At 42.0% G+C, this 19,243-nt stretch overlaps 1 protein-coding gene across 1 annotated transcript in view; it reads left to right on the top strand.

Moving 5' to 3' along the window:
• MTHFD1L (methylenetetrahydrofolate dehydrogenase (NADP+ dependent) 1 like) overlaps nucleotides 1–19,243 on the top strand; it is a 165,252-nt gene that overhangs the window by 2,071 nt on the left and 143,938 nt on the right. The window contains 7 exon segments of the mRNA XM_048488844.1: nucleotides 1,702–1,786; nucleotides 4,422–4,469; nucleotides 4,561–4,614; nucleotides 9,403–9,453; nucleotides 9,455–9,528; nucleotides 15,559–15,659; nucleotides 17,839–17,978. Coding sequence (XP_048344801.1) covers nucleotides 1,702–1,786; nucleotides 4,422–4,469; nucleotides 4,561–4,614; nucleotides 9,403–9,453; nucleotides 9,455–9,528; nucleotides 15,559–15,659; nucleotides 17,839–17,978 — 553 coding nt within the window.

The raw sequence follows: 19,243 nt of genomic DNA, 5'->3' as shown, positions 1-19,243 counted from the left end.
TTTTCTGTATGCCCCTGATCCGGTGAATTCATTAGATTGAGAATGTGTAACTGTTCCAAGGTCAACCAGTGAGGTTCCACAATGGAATGGTGATTTGATCCTAATCTAGAGTTGTCAGCTAATGATTGACAACAGGCAGGGAGGTGAAGATGATGCATAATACGTTCATGCTGTGACATCACTTTCAGGGAAAACCTGGAAATGACACCAGATCTCTCTAGGAATCATGGAAACTCTGTGGTAAACCTTACCTTTTACTAACAATATGGTCATAGCTCTGTAGTCACAATGAACAGAATGAAAGCATTCATTTCGTAAAGCTACAAGCATCAATTCTTTTGAGGGGGTTTTGTAGGGGTGAGCTTGCGAACCCGGCAGAACCGTAGAAGGAGCGCTAGGCGTGCCGGTGCCGGCTACGGCCTTCCGGGTGCACACGCTCCCCCAACCCCCGCTCCCCCATGAGTCACGGGTCGTGAACTGCCTGACCCGCGGTCACCAGGTGTCCCACACAAAGGGACACAAAGGCTCCTGCCCTCAGCTGAAGATTAGGCCCAGACATGGATGCTTCCTCCCGCACGTAGCAGCCCGATGAGATCATCCATCACATGATGATCTCTCGCTCTCCCGATCTCCCGACCTCCCGTTCTCCCGCCTGCCCGACCCCTTTTACACGCCCCCCATTGAAACCCTAATAAAAGGTGTGAAGGGCGAGCGCACGGGAGAGTTGCCAGGATCACGGGATCCCGCGCTTCCTGCTTGCTGGCTCTCTCCACCAGATGAAATCTCCGCGTGTCGTCTCTTCCCTGGGACCTCGTGGGTACGACTACAGGTTTTAATTAAGAAATTAGATATATCAAGTGTCTGAAAATAAAAAGGTATGTTGGTGGTCAGAAGTGATAGTTGTCATTTTTTATTCCTTCTATTGGAAACTACCTCCTGAGTGCCATGGAAAAATGTGTAATCTTATTAAAGAAGAGTGCCAATATATGTGTGTTTTGATTTTGATGTGCAAAATGCATGCAAGAAAGGGTGCGACTCTTTTTTTGTTGCTACTCATGCATTTTGCCACTTATGCAATTTATGTGTGTGCTTCTACTCATTGTTCATAATTAATTTAGTTCAAAAGAATTTTGAAATTTCTTAAGTTCACAATGTAGTGTATGAAGGGCCACTGTTAAGGTCCAGCACAGTTCACTAAAATTTGTAAATTCTTGACAGATAATTTGTCACAGGATTTTTCTTATATTTTATTCCCAGTAAGGATAAGGAGAAAAACAAATAACCATATTAGAAGTGTTGATAATTTAATTGCAATAGTTATGTATAAAGCAGCTGTTTTTCATTTGTTTGATTTGCTGCTGTAGGGTTCTGTCTCTTTCTATGCATTTATGAAAAAAGATAAAGTGTAATTTTGAGGGAATTTCTGAAGATAAGTTTGCCAGTTCCATCTTGGGAACTTGGAGATTTTGTGGCAGTGCCTGGTAAATGCAGCATTAGGGGAAAGAGTGCAACAGGGCAATGATGCCATAGAGCTCACCATCTAAATCTTTCATTTCCTCCTTTCTAGGAAAACTCCAAGCCCAATTTGGAGGTTGACAAATCTACATAAAGATTGTCTTGGAATGGCTGGTGGGAAATGTGGGAGGAGTAGTGTAACTATTAGTAACACATTTAATTCATCTTTTTTGTTTTGTTTTTTAGAGAAGTAATTGAAAGCTCTAAGAAAGCCCTGCGTTTATTGCAAACAGAACATCCTGCTTTTAAGCCGACACTTTCCATAGTTCAGGTAAATTTAAAAATTTATTTTTAAAGTGACATTATTGCCTTCGCTTGTTATGACATGTGTATTAATGTATGCATCCAATGAAAATGAAGACTAAAAATGTGCGTCTGAGTTATAAAATATAACCCTTTATCATTAAATCTGTGTGATGGTTCTCCTTGTATTCTGTAATACTTTTAAAATGCAAGTAGGAAGAGGCTGAAGGAGCTGTATTTCCATTGGACTTCAATTTCCCTTTTTCCAGTCATTAAATACTGTGAATTTGTAGGAGCTTTTTCTTCCCCTAAACAACTAGGCAAACTGGAGCCCTGGGCAAAACCTGAGTTCGATGCCCCCCAGGCGCATGCCCGGTTCAACACACACCCCCCCCAGCCCCCTTGTAGCTACACCCAGTGGCGTATCTAGGCAAACTGGAGTTTGGCGCCCCCCCTTGGGCAGCCGCCCTCCCCCACCGTGACCTAGCAATGATTTTTTACACCAGGTCTTTTCAAGGTCACCATCACGTTATAGAACGTTGCCCCAACTCACAAATCTGAACACAACAATAGGCCATGAAATACAGCAGAAATAATTTTTTGAAAACATTTTCAAAATGCTTTCAAAATGTTTTATTACTGCTATGAAAACATTTTATGGATGCTGGAATCCACCCCCAAACAGCATCATTTTTAATGGTGTTTAAACTAGGGAGCCCAGATTCTCCTTTTAAATCCACCTTAAAGGGAGAATCTGGGATTCCCAGTTTAAACAACATTGAAAGTGATGCTATTTTGGGGTTGATTCTCCCCCGCCCTGAAACTGCATCACTTTCAATGTTTAAACTGGGGACCTCAGATTCTCCCTTTAAATCCATGCCTAAGGGGGGATTTAAAAGGAAAATCTGGGGAAATTTAGGGGGTGCCTGCTGTCAGGGGTGCAATTGTTAAGCTAGCAGCACCAAACATAAACTTGCTCTGTAAGTGGAAAAGTGGGTCAACTAAAACAATATGGTCTCAACAATAACTGTTGATGTTAGAAGTACCAACATTTCAGAGTATCTTTAGGAGACTCTCCTAATGATACCAGCTAGGTTTGGTGTAGTTTGGTTCAGGAGGTCCAAAGTTATGGACCCTCAAAGGTGTAGCCCCCATCTTCTATTAGCTCCCATTGGAAACAATGTGGGATGGGAGCACCCCTTTGGGAGTCCATAGCTTTGGACCCCCTGGCCAAACTTTACAAAACCTGGGTGGTTATCAGTAAGAGACTCTCCTGATGATACCTCCCAGGTTTGGTGAAGTTTGGTTTAGGGGGTCCAAAGTTATCAACCCTCAAAGGTGTAGCCCCCATCTCCCATTTATCTCCCATTGGAAACAATGGGGGTTGGGGCACCCCCTTTGGCACTGGCGTAATGCCCATTGGGCAAGGTAGGCAGCTGCCCAGGGCATCACCTTGTGGGGGGCATCAAAATGCTGGGTTCGTTTTTGGGTATTTTAGTGGTTTTCCATTTTTGGCCTGCAGGGGGCACATTTTTAAGGCTAGCGGCACCAAAATTTCAGCGTATCATCAGGAGACTGTCCTTATGATACACCCCAAGTTTGGTGAGGTTTGGTTCAGGGAGTCCAAAGTTATGGACTCCCAAAGGGGGTGCCCCTATCCCCCATTGTTTCCAATGGGAGCTAATAGGAGATGGGGGCTACAGTTTTGAGGGTCCATAACTTTGGCCCCCCTGAACCAAACTGCACCAAACCTGGGGGGTATCATTAGGGAAGTCTCCTTATGAGACCCTGAAAGTTTTGAGACTGTGCCTTCAGAAATGTGCCCCCCCCCCAGCCTGCAACCCCCCTTTGACAGCAATGCAGAAAACTCAATGCAGAACAAAGATTCTTGGGCAAATTTCGGGATGTTCTTGCAGGGAGGGCATTCTTGGATGTATCAGCACCAAAATTTCAGGGTATCATCTGGAGACTGTCATGATGGCACCCCCAAGGTTTGGTGCAGTATGGACCCTCAAAGAATGGGAAATGGGGCACCCCCTTTTAGGGTCCCCCTAAACCAAACTGCACCAAACTTTGGGGGTACCATAAGGACAGTTTCCAGATGATACCCTGAAATTTTGGTGCCGATACATCCAAACATGTGCCCCCTGCAGGCACCAATGTCCTGGTGCAAAAAAAAATTTGGTCGTGGTGGAGTGGCTGCCCATGGGGGGGGGGCATCCAACTCAGGTTTTGCCCAGGGCTACAGTTTGCCCAGGGCTGCCTTGTTACGCCCCTGCCCTTTGGGAGTCCATAACTTTGGACTCCCTGAACCAAACCTGGGTGATGGCATCAGAAGAGTCTCCCGAAACATTCCTGAAATTTTGGTTCTGCTAGCCTAAACACTGTGCCCCCTGCAGGCCAAAAACAGAAAACCCACTAAAATACCAAAAAACCCCACAAACGAACCCTGCATTTTTGGCACCTGCCACAAGGGGGCACACTGGGCAACTGCCCACTTTGCCCAATGGGCATTATGCCCCTGATTCAATGTTACAAGCTTCTGACCTAGGTTTGCTTTCCATTATGTATTTGCAAACAATTCGTGATAGCCATTTATGGTTAATGCCTGTCCTTTCCCTGTTACAATTTTCACTTCTTATTATTTTTTGGTTCCTGTCAAGGTTGGGGATGATGATTTGGGGCAAGATGTGAGAAACTTTGCTGAAGAGGTAAGGGTACGAGAGTATGATTAATTTTTCAAATGGAATTGAAAGGTGACCTCGTTCAGTCACAAATTGTTTCATTTTTTATTTGTTGCAGATTGGCCTGAATATTGTACATAGCTGTCTCCCTCATGATTACACCGAAAGTGAGGTAGTTTTCTTATTTTACCATGGCATTGAATGGTTAATATATTCATCAGTGTTATTTCTAACCAAATACTCTATGCGTGCATGTGCATGTTTGTGTAAAGTACCGTCAAGCCATAGCTGACTCATGGCAACCCCAACAAGGGACTTTCAAGGGAAGTGAATAGCAGAGGTTGTTTGCCATTGCCTTCCTCTAGCACAGGGGTAGGGAACCTGCGGCTCTCCAGATGTTCAGGAACTACAATTCCCATCAGCCTCTGTCAGCATGGCCAATTGGCCATGCTGGTAGGGGCTGATGGGAATTGTAGTTCCTGAACATCTGGAGACACCTTAACTGAACCTTTCAGGTGGTTTCCTTTTCCAAGTACTGACCCTGCTTAGCTTCTGACATCTGACAAAGAGTTGGCTACATCATGCTGTCTTCCCTTCTTTTTAAATGCTATATGCCAGTGGCGGCACTCAGAGCCCTCTCTGTGAGCACGCATGCACAGAAGTTCATCATGTTGGGGAATCACCCCCCCCACCTACTACATGTCTAGGCTGGCCTGGGCAGCTGGCCATGGCGTGTAGGTAACCCTGTTAAGTGCTGTTAAACCCCACTGATTTTCATGGGAAGAACTAAAGCACAATCCTTTACCTGGGAGTAAGCTTCAGTTTGCTGGCAATGGGGCTTGCTTATAAAACCCTTCTAGGGTCATGAGATTCACCCTTTGGAAGAGTTGCTCGGTTGCTTCAAAGCAAAGCCACCGACTACCACCAAGCTTACTCCCAAGTAATGCGTACTTGGAATAACGTTTTTCTTGAAAACCTAAGTATTCAGGTTAAATTGCTGTGTTGGCACTTTCGATAAGTAAGTGGGTTTTGGGTTGCAGTTTGGGCACTCGGTCTCAAAAGGTTCACCATACTGCTATATGCACAATAATAGTAAGATGGTAAAGAAGGCTGTAAAAGTTCTGATCCAGAACACATTTATGTGGTGGTGCTTGAAACTTCATGGGACTAACTACATCGAATTAAGTCCACAAAGCTCAGTGGGACTTACTTCCCACTAAGAAAGTATTAGTTTTTTCTTGCAGGTAAGTGTCCATAATGCTTGACTGTACAGCCCATTCCTGTCCATCAGATGCAACTGGTTTTATTACTAAATAACTATGTGTATGATTGCAATCTTACTCCTCCTGAAGTAGTTGAACTTAATTTAAGACTGAGTTCTTAAATGACCCAAGCAGTTTGCTGACTGATTATGATTATGCAACTTTCTAAAAATAACAAAGGGAATTAAATGCTAAGACCAACGATCTTCAGACCTCAAGTCACCCCTTCATCAGTATGCTAATGACTCCACTGCGCTGATGCTATCGTGGTAACACTTGAGCAGAATTAAGGGTGCTGTAATACTGTTTAGTTGATACAAGCAATCTGCCTCATTTAAATCAGTATGTCCTTCTCTGCTGCAAAAACTTTGTCAGTTAATTCTCACTGAAAGCTGTCTACGCGGTATAACATTTTCAAATAAATAGATCCTTTGAGTTTTTAATTGATATTTTTCAGTTGGTTCAGTGATGCTACTGTCAGCCCTCTCTTTCTTGCTGTCTTTTCAAAATATAATGCATTAGTTCCACTAATGTAATGTAATGGGTAGAATTGTGAAAATGCTCAGTATGGATGGAAGAAATGTGAGCAGAAATTCTAGTCTGGTTTTAATTGTGATCATTCATCCTCTCCACCTGCCCCCACCCCACCCCCATCTTCAGTACTGTTCAGTACTGGTTTGAGAATACCATTGAACTCCCCACCCCGGTTGAGATGAGATAATTTTATTCATACTTCCTATCTGAATTTCAGGTAAATCGGGTAAAGGGTCCAGGGTTCACTGGAAATTTCTCACACAGAGCCATGATTCTGAGGGTCTTCCTATTGTTTCTTGCTGCCACGGTAGTTGGAGGGCTTCTTTAAATGGAAAAGAAAAATTAAGATGCACTAAACCCTTAGTGCACACATTAATCGACTGTCATTTCAGCATATTTGTTCCAGCTCATGCTTACCTGTAAATTATACCTGCTATTCATCAAAAGAATTGGCTTAGTGGGGAAAATACAAATGCTTTGCACAGCACAGTAAAGGCACAATTATATGGAATGTATAATGTTTTCCCTCCATTCTCTGTTCTTATACAAAAGAACCCCTACTTTACATAAGCGAACAGCCTTGTACATAGCTGAGATCTCAGGGCTGTTTTTTAGAAAGGAAGGAGAGCTGTACCTTCTCTCATCTCACCAATACCTATGTGTTTTGTGGATGAAATAAAAGAGGCAGAAGCCCAGTAGTATCCCCTGTGCAAAGCAGATGGGTGTCCATCACTTTATGGAAAGAATAGAGAGCATGGCAAGAATAATGGCTGGCTGTTTGGTTTTGCCTGAGTGGTACAAGCACACTTTCTGTCCCTACAAGTTAAGCTTTTTCTGCTTTTCTGAGCGATGCCAGGGTGGGAGGAACTAAGCTTAGGTTCAACAACTTTTGCCTTTATGCTTTCTTTTCTGCTGCATAGCCACTGGTTGCAAAGCAAGACATTTGCTTGTTCCTACCATCAGGCAAATGATAGATGGCTGGTATGGTTCAGGCAACCAGACTTCAGGTTATGTGTACAGTGAGGACTTTTTTCAAGCCAGTGAGACAGCAGTCTGATTGGGAAAATGCTGTGCACAGAGCTTGAGAACACTGCCGTGCTGCATAAATATGGGCTAAATGTCCCGCTTGAACCCGTGTGTCTCTGGGGGGCACATATCTGCTGTGGTGCCCTACATAAACTCAGGAAAACAGACTCAGAGTGCAGTTCAGGTGGAAGTGCTCGCGATGGCTGGGGACAGTGCTGCAAAGGCACCTTCTACACCGCCTCAAAGGGGTTTCAGGAAGCATGGAAAGGAGGGTAATTTAAAAAAACCCTCCTGCCACCTGAACTTCCCCATAGCTGAAACAGGCTTATACCACATAAGGAAGGGCATTATTCTTGGGCTGGAGCGGCTGGTGGAAGCCAGCTAAAATCAACTTTACCCCAGGAGATGCCCCAGCCGCCCTGCTCAGACACCACTATAGTGCTACAGCAGCATCTGCTTCCAGGTTTGCCTACTGAGGAGCTGTGGGGTGGCTGAATGCCAGCGACTGTGCCTTTTCTGCCAGTGCAGGTGTCCCTTATGCCAGCAGAGGGAGGCAAGTGCATCACAGCTCCCAGAGCCCATTACCCCATCTGATTTTTTGGGCTGCGAGGAGGGAAGCACTTTTCATTAGCAAGTTTGGCGGGTCACTATTTTTTTCCCTGCACAATGGCATACTTCTGTGGAGGGTTACTTGGCATACAGTCCTGTGGGGAGACGAGGAAAGGAGGATAGAGACCCATTTACAGGAATCAGTGGACCAGTTTATATTTCAATAATTAAGTCTAGTTTTACTCTAGGATAAAGTTTATTAAGGTCATTTAAAAACTCAAGACCTTTTTTCATTTACAAAGGAAATGCATAAAAAATAGAATAATTTATACCAGTTATTCTTAACTGGAGCTTTGTGTCCCCAACCCTGGGTCTGACCAAAGCGAATCTTTGGGGGGGCATTCAGGAACTTCTGAAATGGTAGGCCTTTGGGATTTTAAGCAGTTTCTTTTCTCTACTTGCAATAGATTTTTTAGAATGATCAGAGAAGAATTGTGTTATACTTCTCTTCCTGCTCCCATTAAGGATTTTGTGTGATTGTAGAGTTGCTACCACTGCAAGAAGCAGTCCCCACCACACAGGACCAGGGACCCTAACCCTGTACAAAGGCAAATGGATGCAAAGTGGGTGGGAGCCAATGCAACCACATGCTAATAGGCCCCATCCCACATAATGTAGCAGATGGAGCACACACAAGGCATAGAAGCCGTGGTAAGCCTATTCCTTCTCTTCCTCCATGGGAAGCGGGTGGTGACCTATTTTAGATCTTTCCCTCCCGCTCCATAGGAGGCAGGTCTGGCAAGTGCAGGGTTCAAGAGCTATTTTGCTTCTTATCCAATCACCATCTCTGTGACCCTTTCGTTGATTCTACAGAGTAACTGTTTGACCTCTTTAGCCAAAGCAGGTTCCTGAACTAGAGGGTTCATAGTTTTGATCCCCTCTGGAACTTCAGATCAATGAATGCATCTCTGCTTGTGATGACTACTCTGTCCTTGTTTTGTGAATAAATATGATATATGCAAAATACTGTTTATTTATTCCTTTCTTTCAAAGGTATATATAAGCTGCTACTAGCATTTAATTCCAACCTCCTTTTAATTTCTTCTAAAGTATTGTATCTGAGCTCTGAAGCAGTTTTGAAGGTCATTGGGCAGTTTTGTACTTTTATAACTTTAGGAAGGATTCTAGTCAATGTGCTTTCTAGGCTGTTAACATCATACTGTTTTCTGTTTTTCAGCCCCTTCTCACTGTCAGTTTACAACAGACCCTCTCCTCTTAAAAAAAAAGGCTTCTCTGCTCTCTCAGTTGTCAACTAATCACCTCTCTCTCTCATTCCCCACTTGTGCCCGATTTCTTCTGTAACTTACCTGCATTTAAGACACACACACACACACCCATCTTAAATCATTACACTGCTATATTTCTCATCTTCTGCCAGTGGAAAAGAATTATAGCTGATGGTGCTTTCGAGGGGATAAGGAAATTTTTTATTTTATACTTGTAATTTATTTCTATTTGGTAGCATTCTAGTATTGAAGACCTCTAACTTTTAAAAAGAAATCCAGTTTAACTATCATGCTAACTTCCAGATTGCTGATGAAATCATAAAACTCAATGAGGATCATAACATTCATGTGCTTGTTAGCCATACATTTTAACAAGTCATATACAAGCAGAATATTGAACATTGTGAAACCAGAGAAAGATGTGAATGGGTAAGTTATGTACTATGAAGTCTGTTGACAGCTACAAATGTATCTTATTAGAAACACAGCAAATTCCAGTTTTTTGATAATGGGTTCCACAGTAACTCTGGCCTGGTTTAAATGGGCAGAAAAATGAGATGGAAAAATGCCAAGGGTCACATTTCTACAGCTCTTCCATGTAAAAATTCTCTGGGGAAAAAACTTCTTTCTTGGGGTGGAGTGTGTGGAGTTCTAAACTAGTTTTTTGCATTTATAATCACTTTCTACTTTCATGGAATCATTTATGTAGGGGAATGGGGAAACGTAATTTTTCACCTCCAGACTGAAGTGCTTTCTAGCAGCACAGTCTATTCTACTAGTTTGGTACTTTGTCACCTCAATTTTTTGCCATCACATTACAGCTGATTTACGGCAAACCAATAGGGTTTTCAATGCAAGATGTGTTTGGAGGTGGTTTGCCATCACCTGCCTTCATGTCACAACTCTGTTATTCCTTGAAGCTTTTCCATCCAAAAACTTGCCAGGTTTGAGACTGAGTGTGTGTGATTGGCCCAAGGTCACCCAGTAAGTGTCCATGGCAGAATGGGGATTTGAAGCAGGGTTTCCCAGATTCTAGTTTGACACTTTAATCATGACACCACACTGACTCTCATTACCGCCTCACATGTATTTAGACAGACCTATGGTGACTGATTGCACCAAGAAAGCCTCTTGCATGAGGGGAGGGCCTCTCATGCCAGGGGAAAGCACCACTGTCCGTGGAATGAACACAGCCAATTCCTTTAAAAACAAATCTGAGAATTCGACTTAAATCACACTGATTAGTAACATCCCATACTATAAATTGGATAAGCGCTGTTCTTAAAGGACGATTCTGCACGGTCCATATATTCCGGGTTGAGCAAGGGAAATATCCCTGTTTGGCCAAGAAGTTTGCACGGTTTCTGATCCTAAAGCGGGATATTTCCCTCATCCTGGGTTTTTCAAAAAATGCTAAAGTCATGATCTTTTCCCAAAATCCTGCATTAAACCTGCTGCCATGGGAATAACATGGGAGCAAAAACGATTTATTTTTCCCGCCCCATTGCCTGATCTCCTTGGCTTAAATCATGTCAGTTTAATGCCTGCCCTTTCCAAAATGTTTCCCAAGCAAGTTTTCTGCTCTTTGACAGCTCTTCCAGAAGCTAGACAAGTGAGTCCATGCGGGAAAGCACGAGCACTCGCCCCATTCCTGCTTGCTCTCACCAAGCACCGCCTGCTATCAAGTCACAGCCCATCCAGTCCAGTCCTGCAGCTCTGGGCTCACATTCCCAACGGGATCCTGGGAGGGGCTGGGAAGCTCTTCTGGGAGCCAGGCAAGTGAGAGCTCACCCTGTTGCTGCTCGTTCTCGCCAAGTGCCACTCACTTGCTGAGCCACAGCCCCGCAGCTCCAAGCTCACAATCCCAATGGGATTCTGGTGGGGAGAAGTGCCTGCCCTGGCAGGATGCTCTCACCTTGTGACAGTCCCAAAGACCAGCCAATTGTTATTTGGTATATCATGAAGTGGGGAGGGTGAGTGTCTCGTGCTGCGATTTCTTGCACAGCTTTAAATGTGGATAGGATATAGTGCTCTGCCCAGTATTGGTCAAAATGTTTTACTTTGTATAGCACAATGTGCTTGCTGTGTTGCTCACTTCACCGGCTCTTTTCCAAAGCTAGAGAAAAGGAGTGTGTGTATCCTGCTTGGTTTTCCTGTGATTGCTGGTTTTCCTGTAATCTGCCAATCAGAAGCATTGCCTTTGGGCAGGGGGGCGGGGGAGGAAGAGCCAATCAGAATGCAGCATACCAGGGATGTTCGAGCATGTGGCTGTGTCTGTGTTGCAAAAACAAAAAAACCTAGGCTTGTACGAAAGAAATAAAAAGTATTTCCTCCTGGTCTTAACTTGATTCGTTCTTGGAAACAGTCACCCATGCAAAGGGAGAAACCGGGATAAAATAGACCTGGAATTTTAAATACTGAATGTAATCTGGTATTATTATGTTGTGCGGAATTGACCAAAATTACAACAGACAGGCAGGAAAGTATAAAATCTAATAAAATAAATGAATGAATATTTGCATATGTAATTCTAGTCTCATTGCAGCATTTCACATTATGTCATTCCAGTTCAGCTGATAACCTTTATAATATTTATCTGTTACCCAAGGCAACAGAAAATCTGATTAGTCAACTAACGGTGGAAGGACTGAGTATATTTCTCTTAGAATAGTAATCACCACAATCTTCAGTTACTCTCTCCTCGCCTTTAGGTTCCCTCAGAGGCAAAAGAGGCATCAGAATGGATAGGTAGTGTTGTTGCAAAAAAACCCCTGAGACTAGCTTGAAGGCCATGTCAACAAGAAGTGGGATCAATACATGCTTCTTCTCCCAGTGCTTCCAGTTCATGTCTAGAGCAGAAAATTACATAGACCTCCCCCACAAGAGAAATACGTATTTGGCCTGGAAATTCATGCTTCTTCTGTTGCTACTTATGGAGCATATTGGAAATCTGCCAGGGCATGTTATGTAGTGGGGCTAGTTTCCGGATTGGTCATTTTCTGCTTATAGTGGCATTCCAGTTGCTAACCTGAGAAATGGATAAAGAAGATTGGGAGAGGGGGCAGCAGCCAAGTAGCATTTCTTTGGATTTCAAAATCATTGCTTGGAGCATTACTCCCTAAAACCCACTATCTTTTGTTTTTGATCTGCAGCTCTGTAGTCTTTATCCTAGTCTCTGAAAATAATTTGAAAATAGAAGCTTCCTCGCAAATGGCCTCTGTTAATAAAAATTAAACTAACAACGCCTGCTATTTAGCAACTCCCGAGGCACTTCCTTTTTCTTTCTGACAAGTTTTAATAGACTTAATCCTTCTTCCCTTGTATAGAGTCTGTTTGATCAAGTAACTTTTTGGGTGGACAGTAGAGTCACTGTCAGGGAACACCAAACAATCCAAGGAAAATTGATGGAGCTACACTTAATGTAAATGGGTATTGAATGTGATTTTATGCAGCAATAGATGGGAGAGTGAGGATTTGCTTAGCAATTGGAAAGAAAAGGTAGGAAGGGGAGAACAAGATTTCTTCCAGAAGTGAAAATCTGATTCCAGCAAAGTCAGTAATGCTGTTCCAAAATGTATAGAGAGCAGCAGTGGTGTAGGAGGTTAAGAGCTCGTGTATCTAATCTGGAGGAACCAGGTTTGATTTCCAGCTCTGCCAACTGAGCTGTGGAGGCTTATCTGGGGAATTCAGATTAGCCTGTGGTCAAGTCAAGTCAGTTTATTTACGGTCATTGACCAGCAAAGTACAAAAATTAAAAATTATATAAAAAGCACAGTTATTAATACAGATTAAAAAAAATAGCAGCATACAGTTAATAGGGAGCAGAAATATTCATAACGTGCATACAGATCCTATATCGAGTATCCTAGCTGTTAACAAACGAAAATTAGCTGATTGCTCCAGTGGAACTCTGTCGGTCCTTCCTAATTTTACTAGAAATCCAGGCAAACTTTGCAACAGTGTGTGTTGGATGTTTATTTGTGCCTGATAGCAATATTTGACACTTTTCTTTCTTAGTCAAAGAAGAATTAGCCTGATTCGTGGGGAATGAGCATCCAACGTATTTTATCATAATAAGGGCAATCAAATAAAATATGTTCTGTATTTTCAATGCCCCCCATTTGACAGCTGCAAATTCTGCCCTCAATTGGAACTTTGTTGTAAATCCCACTGGTATAACAAAGTGAGAAAGGGCATTATAGCAGTAGGCTAAAAAGCTCTGAAGGTTAACATTGGGCAACAAATTAAAATAAGGCATTATTGAAAGTCTATTTAACCTTGTTTTATTAAAAATAGGGTTTTAAGCTTATTGAGATCATGTTGCCTCTCTCTCCGTCTGTGATTCTGAGTTTGACTAAATCCCTGGCTCTGTCATAGTTCATACTTGTGAGTAGTTGTGGAGAAAGTCCATGAGTATGATAATTTCCTGAAGAACTGTTCTAAGCCATGGGGAATAAATGTATCAAACAAGAGTAGTATTACAAGGCCTCTCTGGCAATAGCATAATTTAAGCCAATATAGTATAGAGAGTGTCCAAACTTTTGCCTGTACTGAGAATTAGTCCAGTCTCTATCGTAGGGCACTTGTCGAGATGTTATTTGGGAGCTGGAGAATAGATCTCAGAAATTGTCGAAGGCTTTCACGGCCTGAATCACTTGGGTGCTGTGTGGTTTCCGGGCTGTATGGCCGTGTTCTAGCAGCATTCTCTCCTGACGTTTCGCCTGCATCTGTGGCTGGCATCTTCAGAGGATCCTCTGAAGATGCCAATACAAATCACCAATAACATCAGGAAAGAAAAGAACATCTATACAGCCCAACCACACAGCACCCAAGATCTCAAAATTTTGATTGAGGGCGTTCAAGGTTGCAGAAGCGAGCGGTTATGGTGAGTGGTGTGCCATAGGATAGTTGTGCCAATGATTTGGCCTTAAATAATTTAATGGCAGCCGCGATGTGATGGCCACCTCTATTCCAATAATAGTTTCTGATGGCTCCAGAACTTTTCAGAGCATTAGCAATAACATATTTTGTGTGGGCTGTTCTGGATCCTGATGACTGAAAAACTACACCCAGATATTTGTAAAGTGAAACCTGCTCCAGTTTTTTTCCATTTAATTTCCAGATATGGCTTTTAGGTCTTACTGCGCATACCAATACTTTGGTTTTATCATGGTTAATTTCTAGATGATTTTCTGGGAGAAATCAGCAAGAGTCCTTAAAGCTCTTCTCAGGCCAACAGGCGTTATAGAAATAAGAGCCAGATCATCCGCATAAAGGAGTAAGGAAATACTTTTGTCAGCAATTTTAGGCGGATGGAAGTCCGGGTTATTAAATAAGGGTACCATATCATTAATGTAGAAATTGAATAAAGAGGGGGCCAAGATACAGCCCTGCTTGACACCTCTACTACTTTTTATTTCATTTGTTAAGTATCCTTGTGGATTATATTTAACTTTAATTCTGGTGTTCTCGTAAAGAGCTTTAATTAACATTAGTAACTGTTTGTCTATGTTGGTACTATGCAACTTTTTCCACAGAATTTCTCTTGAAATTGAATCAAAAGCAGTTTTAAAATCTACAAAGGCAATGTAAAGAGCGGCCCGAGATTTTGAAGAATATTTGGCTATAAGATGGTCCATAACTACACATTGATCTTGTGTTGATCGGCCCTTCCTGAAGCCCCCTTGTTCTTCTGCTAAATTGTTCCCTTGTTCCAGCCAGTCTCTTAATTTCCGGCAAAGGTGTTTGGCATAAAGCTTGCTAATAGTGCTAAGTAGGCTAATGGGTCTATAGCTCACTGGGATGTTCCTGTCACCCTTTTTGTAGATGGGACCAATAACAGCTATTTCCCATCCCTTGGGGGTTTTCCCTGATCTATCTATTAGGGTGAACAGTTTAGTCAAAACTGGGACCCACCATTCGATATTTCTTTTAATAAGGTCAGGTGGAACAAGATCGAAACCAGGAGCTTTCCCATTGTGTAAGGTGTCAATAAGCTTACGCACTTCAGAGGTAGTCACCTCAGGCCAGTTTGGAAGGTTAGTCGTTATTTCTGCGCTATCTGCATCGACCAGTTCTAATGCTGAATATAGAGATTTATAATGTGTTTCCCAAATATCTGGGGGAGATTAGCCTGTGCAATCCCACACATGCCAGCTGGGTGACCTTGGGCTAGTCACAGCTTCTCGGAGCTCTCTCAGCCCCACCTACCTCACAGGGTGTTTGTTGTGAGGGGGGAAGGGCAAGGAGATTGTAAGCCCCTTTGAGTCTCCTGCAGGAGAGAAAGGGGGGATATAAATCCAAACTCTTCTTCTTCTTGATATGTGTATGTTTCATGAATACATTCAAATGGACTCTAGCTAGTCCCCTATTGTCATGTCCAATCCTTGCATTTTTTAAAAAAATGAATACCTTTTTGTGTGTACTTACATATACATTTTGCATGTTTTTCTATCACAGAGTAACAGATGTTAACTTGGGAAGATTAGTGCATGGAGACATGAATGAATGTGTCATTCCTCCCTTTGCTAGTGCAGTGATCCAGCTTCTGGAAAAACTAGGTATGAAGTTTTTATTTTGCCATTCTCAGCAACTGTATTTGGTACATTCATATGTAGCTCAGCAGTGGTTTATTAAGTGGACTGGGCCAAATAACTGTCTTCCTGTTTCAAGTTCTCTCTTGCCAGCTGATGCACTCTGCCCCACCCCCCCCAGCACCTTCACTCTGCCCATTAGCTTCCTGAAAGGATTTTTCCCTCCAAAAATTCTGCCACATGCACTTTGCCTGGGCAGCCCTTTGATCTGTTAATATTGTGATGCAGTAGCGTGAATGTGGTGATTTTTCTTTATTTCTGTTCACTTTGTGTTCTCCCACTTTTCCATTTATAATAAACCATGAAAATGCCCTTCAGCTGCTCAGTTTGGGGCACCTCTCTGTCAGGCAGAGAAACCGCTCTGAAAAAAACACCAAAATAACTCCTTTTCCTTCTGTCAGAAAATAAAAAGCAGGAACCAGAGGCTCTTTGGAGTAAAACAATGGAACAAGAAAATTTATTTACATGAACAAAGAGAAATGATTTTGGCAAAGGAACAAATCTTAATAAACAAGAGGCTGGTATTGAATGGTTCTTATGTACAAGTAGTTACAATATCTCTTCATAAGTGCTACAAGTTTGGTTCGGGTTACTAGCTTACTGTCTTCAAGATGTTTCATTGCAATAGATTTTTTTTAAATAGACATACACGCACCAGTTTTGGTGACTCCGTATATAGTTGGTCTTACTATTTGTTGAAAAGACCTTCCTTTTACCCTCAGGTAAGTATTTCACAAACAGTTTCTTAAAACACCAACTTCTGTACAATCTACTAGACATGACTAGCCCACATGTTGCTTCAAAGAGCAGGAATTCCTGCCTCATATAGCATACCTTGACCAGCTTAGAACAGAGCCTGGTTAGCATGCACCTGTTCACTCTGGCATTTTGATTAGAACTCCCCTTCAAAATCTCTTCCCACAGCCTTTAGAATTCTGCCTTTCACAGCCAGCCAATCACAAGCAGCTCTGACTTTACCCCTTGTGAGCAGCGCTCCATTTGCAGAAAATAAGGCTGATAATCCTTTTTAGGTAATCATCACACCTGTGTTTCAAGGGGTCTGAAAAAATACAAGAAAGAAATTGAATGGGCATAAAGGGGATAAGCAGAGAGAATCAGGCTTCTCTATCCCTTCTTCCCTACTCTTTTCACTTGCCTTTCAGCTGTGTTTCCATGTTTCCTGGAACCAATGGAGGAGATCCATTCTGCTAACAGCAGTGCCTTTCCCTAGTACAAAGTATCACACTAAGGCAGTGGTGGCGAACCTTTGGCACTCCAGATATTATGGACTACAATTCCCATCAGCCCCTGCCAGCATGTTCCCTAATTCTTTTGAAATTCACTTCTTACAATGTTCTCGTTGGCCACTTTGACTATATACAGCCCTCTGGGAGGTTTTATTCAATTGTCCCACCCTGTACCCCACTAAAGTAAATGTATAACTGAGGTGATCCCACTTTTTTCTCCTGTTTTTGATCTCAGAGAGTATCATAATAGAGGCTTTTCAAAGTTCAACATTAGAATTTTATTAAACTCACTGGGAATATGATACAGGTGGGGAGAAATTTAATGGAAAGGAAAGAAGCAGTTTTATTTCCAAATATTTAAGATGCTCTTAATAATACAGCTCAAATAGCATTTTGTTACAGATTTCTAAATTTCTTGAAATAAGATTGACCTTGTTAAGTAACTTTGTCGCATACTTTCATTCAGATGGAATAGAGTATTTATCCAACTCTGTTTTCTCCTTCAGACTTCCCCAAACTGTAGGATCATTTCAGAGCTTTTGAAGGAAATCCACCTCAAAATTAAATGGGAATTCTTCTCTTTCAGTTCCCCTCCTGGATAGATATTGGTCCCTCACTGACACCTTCTCTGTCATTCAAACAGTTCCCTCTGTTCTTTACACACACTTCAGAAGACAAACCAGCTCTGTTTTCAAAAACTGGGCTAGGAGTTCTTTATGTAGAAGTTTATTCTCCTCTTTGGTTGTCTGTAGCCTTAAAACAATTTATGGAGTATTCTTGTTTCATGCTCAGAATGGCATACACTTTCATGGAAAAGATGAAAGCCCATGATTTAGTTGTATGTTCTCCAGTAAGAGTAATACAGCTAACTAGAACAATTGTTATCTTCCAATATCTAGCAAATACTTCTCTAGATGAGAAAAAGGTGTTACTCTTAGGAGTTGAAGGACCCCTAGAAGTCTCTTTGCAGTGCCTTCTTCAAAGAAAAGGAGTCATGACCATGAGCTGCCCTTGGAAAATGAAACAACTTCAGGCTACGGTAAATATTATCCATAATTAAATATTAGTTTTGTTCTTGTATTTAGTTCTAAGCAAGGGATTTCATTCATTCAGAATTTGTTTGTTTATATGTTTATGTGCTTATTTATTTACTTCATTTATACCCAGCTTTTCTATCCAGTGGGATCTCAAAGCAGGTTACATTATTATGTTTTCCTCCATTTTATCTTCACAACAACCCTGTGAGGTAGGTTAGACTGAGTGTATGTGATGGGCCCAGGACACCCTTCAAGATTCCAAGATCTTAGTCACTTACATGAACTACTACTCTACACCAACAGCTTTTGTTTATTTACTGTACTTGGGTCACTATTTTGATCTTATTCATATCCTTCAATCCTATTTGAGTTTTACTCTCCTACTCTCATATCCATGTGCAGGGAGATTTGGAACAAAGTTTTGATTCAGTTACATCTCTTTCCTCTTTCACCAACTTTTCTAATCATATGTATAAAGGGAACAGCAAGTCCATGGTTATTTAAACATGAGATATCTCTAAGCCTTAAATCAGGGGTCTTCAAACCATGGCTCTCCAGATGTTCATGGACTACAATTCCCATCAGCCCCTGCCAGCATGGCCAAGTGGGTAGGGCTCATGGGAGTTGTAGTCTATGAACATCTGGAGGGCCATAGTTTGAAGACCCCTGCCTTAAATATTTAAATTGCAATTAGGGGTTTAGTATTGAGGACTTGGAAGGATTCCATTTTGAAACAGCACTGAAATCTTATAGAGTTTATGTTGCATTGCAATTTTGGGAGTCGGGGTGGGAGGATACCACTTCTAATCTCAGTTGATGTAAAGATTGAAGGTTAAAGCGTGGAGTGGAGAAATTAAGCACTTTCTTCTGACCTGGTAATTCAATTCTTTCATCCAAGGGACTTCTAAATAGCTGCCATCATTGCAAAAGCTGAAAAACCTTTGTAAAGTAACTGAAAAAAAAGCAGACCCCAACATGGCTTCATGCAAACTGAGCTTGCCTCAGGAGTATTTCCTTTTTTCTGTTCTGAATTTATTTCTCAACAATTTCAGTGAGTGCTGAGTTCTAGTATTATGGGAGAGAGAGAAAATATTCCCTCTGTCCATTTTTTATACCTATGCATGTTTTTATTAACTTCCATCATGTCTCTCCTTTGCTACCATTTTTTCTAGACTGAGATGTCTCAGACTTTCCAGCATTTCCTCATAAGAAATCTTGGTTCCTGTTGTAATTCCAGTTGCTCTTGTGATTTTTCCAGTTCTGTAAG

The sequence above is a fragment of the Sphaerodactylus townsendi genome, linkage group LG01 (assembly GCF_021028975.2).
Source record: "Sphaerodactylus townsendi isolate TG3544 linkage group LG01, MPM_Stown_v2.3, whole genome shotgun sequence".
NCBI lineage: Eukaryota > Metazoa > Chordata > Lepidosauria > Squamata > Sphaerodactylidae > Sphaerodactylus > Sphaerodactylus townsendi.
Note: the sequence above shows the minus strand (reverse complement) of the source record. Positions and strands in the feature narration are given on the sequence as shown.